Source organism: Camelina sativa, chromosome 6 (genome assembly GCF_030686135.1).
Source record: "Camelina sativa cultivar CO46 ecotype springtype chromosome 6, ASM3068613v1".
Lineage (NCBI taxonomy): Eukaryota > Viridiplantae > Streptophyta > Magnoliopsida > Brassicales > Brassicaceae > Camelina > Camelina sativa.
Genome location: NC_141885.1, coordinates 6,019,162 through 6,027,354, shown reverse-complemented (window position 1 = coordinate 6,027,354; position 8,193 = coordinate 6,019,162). Strand labels below are relative to the sequence as shown.

Sequence of the window (8,193 nt, the reverse complement as noted above, 5' to 3'; positions counted from 1 at the left end):
TATGTCGGTTTAGGTTTATAAAAAGTAGTTTAAAGTTTAGATGTGATAAATTAAAAACTGTAATATAATATTAGAATTAACAATTTTAAAATTGATTGATCTACAAAATTGGTTTCCTTAATTAAATTTTATTTCTTTAATTTAAAGGGGGTGAATAAGAGAGGTTCACCCCTGGGTGAATGCAAGAATTGTCTTTTTTTTCGGAAAATAATTGGGTTCGCTCCTAAGAGTGAATTTATGTATTCACCCCCCTTATAAAATAAGGTAACAAAATGTGTATACATTTTGTAAAATAAAAAATCCAAAACGCTATTTTATAAACCTAAACCGATATATAATTTTGTTCTAATTGTAAAAGCTAAACTCCAACCACCTCATTTGCAAATCCAACCCGACATATAATTTGTTATAATTGTAAAATATAAACTCTAACCACCTCTTTTGTAAACTCAAACCGGCTTATAACGTTGTTCTAATTGTAAGATCTAAATCCTGACCACCTCATTGTAAATCCAAAATGACATATAATTTCGTTTTAATTATAAAATCGAAACCCTAATCAGCTCATTTATAAATCAAAACCGACATATATTTTTCTTTTAATTGTAAAATCTAAACCCTAGTTCTCATTTATAAACTCAAGCCGATATATAACCTCCTTTAACTGTAAAATCTAAACGAAACCAATATTTAACTTTCCTAAAAAGTATACAAAATTTGTTTTTTAATTTTTTTTTGCTTTTTAATTTAATTTTGATTTATTATTTAAAGGAAATATTAGATACAAGATTATAATTGGCAGAAAGAGGAAAGAGTGAATACAAGAGTTCATCCAAATATTTTTCTTTTTTTCATACTTGGTAAACTATGTGATGTATATCACACAACTCACACGGTCACAAGAAAGAAAGTCAAACTTTAATTCTTTATCACTTTCAATATTTATTGTGCCATCTCAGTTTTTTATTTATCCTTTTTACAATAAGTTTTTTTAAACCTTGTCGGGCCTATTTATTTCATGCAATAAATATTTCGTTTAGTTTTCTTCTCTAGTACTTGTATTTACTTTATTAGTAGGTCTTTGAAATTCACCAATAGTAAGGCTATCTTTAAATCAAAGATTTCTTTTATTGAGCGGCGCCATTTGAAACTCTAAAATAAATGTAGTGTTTTTCTTAGTGATGTTAACGATTAATATAAGGAAAATAAATTTAAAATAAAGGCAAGTTGTAACTTGTAAGTAGTACTCCTCTTTCAGCCAATTATAATCTTGTAAGGAGTATTAATTATTTTTCTATAACCTATTAAACATAAACTGATATCTACAATAATATTTAGACTAACTAATCCCGATATTATTGTCAATCATTTCACAGTAACTAACAAGTGGGTAAGTTCTATTTATTGGTCATTGCAAGAAGCCAAGAAGTCTCTTTATTTTGTCAGTGTTTAGGTCTATGTTTAATTTGCAACGGATACATCAGTTTAGATTAATATCTCAAATATTACATATTTACAAAGCAAAACAAAATCAAACACTAATAACATTTTAATAAATAAAAAATAGATATAGTATTTTACACCAACACTAAAATCATTGGGTGGGCATACATGAGGCCCCTTGGGAATTCACTGGCCATTAGAAAAACAACCCCATCGTTAATTGTAATTAACGAGGAAATATAAATAAAACTATTAATGATTTATCTTACGATAATCTAAGCGAGTTAATTCGGAGAACCCAAAAAAAAAAGAAAATAGAGTTGAAGATCCTAAAATTAGAACCATTTGATTAAACAAACTCTTCAGAAGAAATTAGTGTTTTCATCCAACAGAATATCACCAATCTGTCCACCAGAATCCTCAAACAACCACTTCTCAAACAAAGACCATTGACTTTGGTTACTGCATCCAGTTATGTCTTGTTTGGTCTCATGATCAGGTGAAACTCCAGCATGTTGATATGAGTGATCAAACTCAGAAAATGACTGTAAGGCCCCTGTACAGTCTTTCACATCATCACTCTTGATCCCTTCCTTTACCTCAGAATCTGTACATGTTATTTGATCCGCGGAGTTATGAGTCTTCGGCGAGTTTTTCACCCACCCTTTGAGCAATTTCGCTATGTTTTCGGTACTCGAGGCATAAGTGGTAGATGTTTCTTGCGTCCTAAGAAACCCGGAAGCAGAGGATGTAGAGCGTCTTGATTCAGCAGAAGATGTTGTTGTCACTGTAGAAGTGATGATTGGTGCTACGGCAGGAGATAGAGCCTCAGAGAGAGCCTTTTTCGCCAAATGGATGTCCGTTTGAAGTCGCCTTTCCCATTGGCCTCTTGAGATGTTTGAGTTGGAATTAGCAGAAGAAGACGACGGTGAAGATGATAGCGAGGAACGGTCAAGTTCTAGATGAGAATCTTGATTGACTTTGTTAAGTTTCTTCTTCAAATGAGTGTTCCAATAGTTCTTAATGTCATTGTCTGTCCTTTGTGGAAGATATGACGCAATTGCAGCCCATCTACACCAAATATTAAATGCCCTTAATAATAATAATAATAAACTAATAATAATTTCAAAAAACTTGAAAAGACAAAACAGAGAAATTAAGGGTTACTTTAAGGGGGTAATTAATTAGTTTTTACCTATTTCCTAAGAGGGCTTGGAGATGTACAATCATCTTTTCTTCATGTTCTGTGAAGTTCCCTCTTTTGATTCCTGGCCTTAAATAGTTTGTCCATCTAAGTCTACAACTCTTGCTGCATCTAAGCAACCCTGAAAGTTTACAAGAACAAACCATTGAGAAATATATCTAGATTAATTAATATATATAAATAATAACAAGATCTCATGCATCAGATCTTAATTCAAGTTCAATAAACAAAACCCTATCTGCATTTACTGCAGCCCTTCATCTAATGAAATTCACATGTTTTTCAAAAAAAAAAATAATAAAAAAAAAAATAAATAAACAAAACCCTAATTTCAAAATATGAATTTCATTAAGCTAATACCACAATCTTAAACCTATGAAATCAAAACCCATTTGGAAAACACTGTATATATCAACCAAGTTCAATCCATAATATTCTGATTCCTTGTCTATCTCTCACTCTCTTGGCAACGCAAATAAGATCTACATACAAATTTTGAGAAATGAGACAGAGAGAGATGATAACATACCAGTATTGGTGGGAACAGCTCTCCAGTTACCAGGACCATGTTCTTGGATGTAAGTAACTAAAATAATATCTTCTTCAGGAGTCCATGGCCCTTTCTTCACTCCTCCTTTGTCACAACAAGGAGGCCTCACCATTATGATCTTGATCTCCCTTAATTAACCACTAATTAATTGTTTAATCACTCCCTTTTGCCTCTGTTTATTTCCCACGATAAACTCTTTGCCAAAGAAAAATAGAAGAAAATTGAAATAACCTTAGTTGGTAATGAGTCACTAGCCTTAGTTCACTAATTAGTACGCTTTAGCTTTGTATGGATCTAATGGGTTAAGCTTGGCGACAAAGGTCTATGTCCACCTCTTCTTCTATATATATATAAAAGAGAGAAAATTGCTGACCCCTCTTGGTCAAGGACTCTTGGGTCTGTCAAATTGTATATTCAATAAATAAAAATAAAATATAAATAAATGTGTAAAGCATTAACTACAAAAGTGGAGGTAAAGCCTCCAAAGTCAGCTGTGTGGCAAAAGGAAAAGTCTCTACCCCTCCATACAAAACCGCGTGGCATTCAATGTGGGCTTGCTTCTTTCAAAAACCCTAATGTATATGACAAATATATATAAATTATTAGATTTAATAATTTATTGTTTATGTTATTAAAAAATTAAAGAATAATGGGGACATGCATGATAACATGATAATATGATTTTTCCGTCTCTCACTTTTGATTTATTGCTACGATAATTTTAAGAATGGAATAGTGGCTATTGCATTTATGTGTAATGCATAGGCTTTGTTAATAATAGAAATTGATGAAAGGGTCTTTTGACGAACGATAGATTTTCTCTGCGTCATGATTTGCTGTTTCGGTTTTCTTATCAAAACGAATAATAACTTTTTTTTAAAGATATAGAAAGGAAGAAAAAGAAAGAATAAATTGCTGTTTTGGATTGAACCAGTGGGTCTTTGGCCATTGTCAAACTACATGATGGTCTACGTCATTCATGATGTTAGGGACTTCTCTATGCATATATATATATATATATAATCTCTAGATGAATATATCAACATATATGAATACATGATGTTGAATGTTTTATTCGGGTAAGGTTCGCGATTAGTGTTGGTGGACCACATCTGGACTTTTTAGTAAACATAGTTTTAGATGAGATTAACTGTACGTTACACATATGTCCTTATCGTAGGTGGTGAAAAAAAAAAAGATTTAGATATATTTGTATATATGTGAATTTAGTGTATAAGAAAATGAAGATATTTGGATTCGATAGACACAAGTCATACAACCACATTTAGAGTTGTAGATGAAATTAATTGAACGTTTATATATGTATATATATATATGTCATTATCGAAAAGAGATTAAGAGATATTTGAATGAGAATTTGGCATATATGATAAATGAAAATATTTGTGTTTGATAGACACAAGTCATACAACCATATACAGTATGAATTATGATATATCTATTTCTGTGAACATGTGTATGTGTGTAAATGTCAAACAAATAAAAAGATGAAATGCAATTTGGTTTTCACGAGGCCGGAAGTAAAGGAAGAAGAAGAGACACGGGACTACTTTAATTTCTTCTCTTTTGTCAATGTTGTGCTATATCTATTTATGTATATAGGTAGGAATTTTGAATGATAATATTGTACAAGTGTGAATTATTCACTTTGTGGAAAGTTTCGGATTTACGTTAGATAATAAAATTTGTGTTAACAGGCTGTATAATTAGTACAGTAGTATTTGTTTAACATAAAACCCGAAAACAAAATGGTTTTGATTAGGCCTGGACATAAAAACCGTACCCGAATACTCAATTCGGAACCCGACCCGAAAAAACGGGTTCGGGTTGGGTACGGTTTGCCTATAAAACCCTAATGGATTCTATTTTCTAATACCCGTGGGTTCGGGTTAGGGTCGGGTAATACCCGATACCCGTTTGGGTACCCATTAAACCCAAACATATAAACATATTTATAATATTTATCATTAATATAATGCAATTATCCCAAAATTATGATTATAATTTTGAATATTTCATTTAGTTTTATACCTAAATATCAAAAATAATCAAAATATCTAAAATATTTTGTTATGTAAGTCAAAATTTAACTAAATTTATTTAAATTTAATTATATTTTTTCAGGTACCCGGTAGTTCGGGTACTAATCGGGTTCTAAAATTTGTAACCCAAACTGACCCGAACTTGATAGTACCCAAACCGAACCGAACCCATATATCTAAAAATACCCAATAGATTTTATTTTTCTAAACCCGTTTATCCGAACCCAAATAGATAATACCCGAACCCGAACGGGTTACCCAAATGCCCGGCCCTAGTTTTGATTAGTAATAACGTTGTATCACAACTCGTACAACACCACCATATACATATTTTAAGCTATACTACTATTTCTTTATTATTAGTTTTTATCGTTTTTGAAGTTTTAACTATAATGTTATTTCATACCACTAGTTTGGAATGTAAGAAAAATAATTAAATATCATTCAAATATTTTTATATTACATTCCAAAAATGTTATCTTTTCTCTCGAGTTTCATCATTTCATTGAATTATCACTCCATGCCATAATAATTTAGTACAAGTTGCGAATCCAAAATCTTTTTAATGTAATAGGAAAATTCGACGGCCACCAAAATGAGAGAGATCAATACTTTAAAAGTTATATTGTAGATTTGGTATTTTCTTTTACTATATAATAATATATCACATAACGCATTCAAGTGTAGAGAGATATGAATCATCATCATCATAATAATAAGTATGGTGGAGGTGGAATATAAAGAGGCATAATATTCTTGAAAAAATACAAATTTAAATGATTTGCGATTATGATTTATATTAAATGACAACTTCTTAATAACATGGAATGCATGTGTGATGTATGGATGGTGCTTGTGATGTATGGATGGGACAAACACATTTTCCAGCGTAAAAATACATATTTTAAATTTAATTAGATAAATAAATAAATAGTGAGAAAACATAAACATTAATATTAAAATAAATATTAGGTACTAATTTTTCCACAAAAGAAAAAAGAAAATAAAATATTTAAATTTGTGAATGAAGAGAAATAAAAGCACTGCAAGCGCACATGCAGTTGATACATAAGAACAAATGCAGAGTTTTACAGAACGTATTTATTATTAGGACAGGGCATGCGATCGGGTATAAATTTCTTAACCAAACCTCAATTGATAACCGGTTTGGTTTGGTTTAATGAGGTTGTTAATTACTATTATGACTATTGAATTGTTGGGCCTCGTGATTGAATTGTTGGGCCTAGCTATATGAACTGGACCCCATTGAGTTAACTTTTTGAGGTCAAGTCCTCACTCCTCAGATGTTTGCTTTGTTTGGCAATGGTTTGGTGGTATTAAGACTTCGCCTTTGGCAAAATAAATTGAAAGCTAACTTTTTGTTTGTCATCTAATTCTATCTTGTCGGTTAATTAGTTGAAATGGTAACGTCATGAAAACATGATATGAGAATTTGCATAGTAGACAAAGTACATTTTTGTTTGGTGGAAGTATAACTTCCAAAGTTTTAATTGAGAAGTAAAAAAAACTTAAAAGAGGAACTAACAGTGCTATAAAATGGTTAATTGCTATATTAATCTTTCGAAAAAATGGTTTAGAGGTACACATGTGTAAGTGCAAAATTTGCATCAGTAAAAAAGACAAGTTAGTGAGACGTAAATAGTTGAAACTGTACAAAGTACTGGATATAGAGCTGATATAGTTTTTTGGTATAACTTTTGAAATTATTTTTGTGATAATGAGTTACAGCAAATGCGGTGCGGGTTACTACTAATCACAACTTTAATAAACTCTATCCACACGTAGCTTCTGTAACTTAGTTATAAATGATAGTAAAACTGTAATCAATATACAAAATCTTTGAAGGTAATGTAATTCTAGTTGTAAAATTAGAAAAGAGCTGACGGCAGAGAAGACATAGTGCTACCAGAGCCAGTTCTAACTTCTAAGTTAATAAAGGCCACAATCAAATTAAAATTAAAGAGTTATCTTGCTACTAGCAAATGTAGAAAACTTAATCACCATATCTAAGACAAATACTACTAGATTACACACACTTTTTTGGAAAATAAGGCCGAAAATTATGTATAAAATACATGACATAAAATAAGACCACAAGCTCATGCTTTATATGCTTGGTTTCGTTCTTCATCTCAAGAATAATAAGTCAATGAGAATAAATTATGTCCATCTTATCTCTGAATTTATTTGTATGTATATTGTATACTACATATGTAAGTCTATAATTCTTAAAAAATTATTTGTTGTGCTTAGATTCATTAATGGTTTCTGATTCTGAGAGTTGGTAAAATAAAGTGGCTTAATCAAAACATATTAGTGTTACCGTACCGTTTATCACTTCAAACATGGTTTTCAATGTGTTGAAAACACTACATTTTAACCAGCGTACACCGTGAGTCTATATTTTCTAAATATTTTTTTAGGTAATATTTAATTTGTATTTTGTGTATAACTGTTAAAACAATGTTTTTTTTGTTTTTGCTTTGAGTGGAAAACAATTTAATTATTTTTTATTGTTTTCTTGCATGTAAATGTGAAGAATTAATTATTAAATTTCAAAAATTTGTAGATTACTATTGTTTTTTATTTTTATTTTAATTTAAACTTGTGTGTTTGAAGTTATATATTTGAGCATGTTGAGTTGGAAATTTGTATAATTTTTATGTATTCGGTTTTTCTTTAAATTAGTTTTTTTTTTTAATATAACATGGTTATCTCGAATAGTTTTTAAACTTGTCGAGGCCCATATGGCATTCTGAAGCCAATATCATCAGCCTGGTTTCGTTTTTGCTATGAACGTGTTATAGTCTTGCAGATACTCATTCGAATCTCTGTTCGATTCATTATTCAATATAATATTTGTCTGAGCTGCTACTTTTAAATCTATCAGAATTTGGAAAATATAGTTTGTT

At 30.4% G+C, this 8,193-nt stretch overlaps 1 protein-coding gene across 1 annotated transcript; it reads right to left on the bottom strand.

Moving 5' to 3' along the window:
* Positions 1–1,527: 1,527 nt before the first annotated feature.
* LOC104790532 (transcription factor MYB30-like) lies at positions 1,528–3,762 on the bottom strand. The gene is made up of 3 exons (XM_010516304.3): positions 3,177–3,762; positions 2,639–2,768; positions 1,528–2,514 (listed from the first exon to the last, which is right to left on the bottom strand). Exons 1-3 carry the CDS (start codon positions 3,307–3,309, stop codon positions 1,806–1,808), a joined length of 972 nt encoding a protein of 323 aa, XP_010514606.1. The 5' UTR covers positions 3,310–3,762; the 3' UTR covers positions 1,528–1,805.
* Positions 3,763–8,193: the final 4,431 nt, after the last annotated feature.

Coding starts and splice junctions, on each gene's coding strand:
- LOC104790532 (XM_010516304.3), bottom strand. CDS start 3,309: ATGGTGAGGCCTCCTTGTTGTGACAAAGGAGGAGTGAAGAAAGGGCCA. Junction 2,769..3,176: donor AGCTGTTCCCACCAATACTG/GTATGTTATCAT, acceptor GTAAACTTTCAG/GGTTGCTTAGATGCAGCAAG. Junction 2,515..2,638: donor CAAGCCCTCTTAGGAAATAG/GTAAAAACTAAT, acceptor TATTTGGTGTAG/ATGGGCTGCAATTGCGTCAT.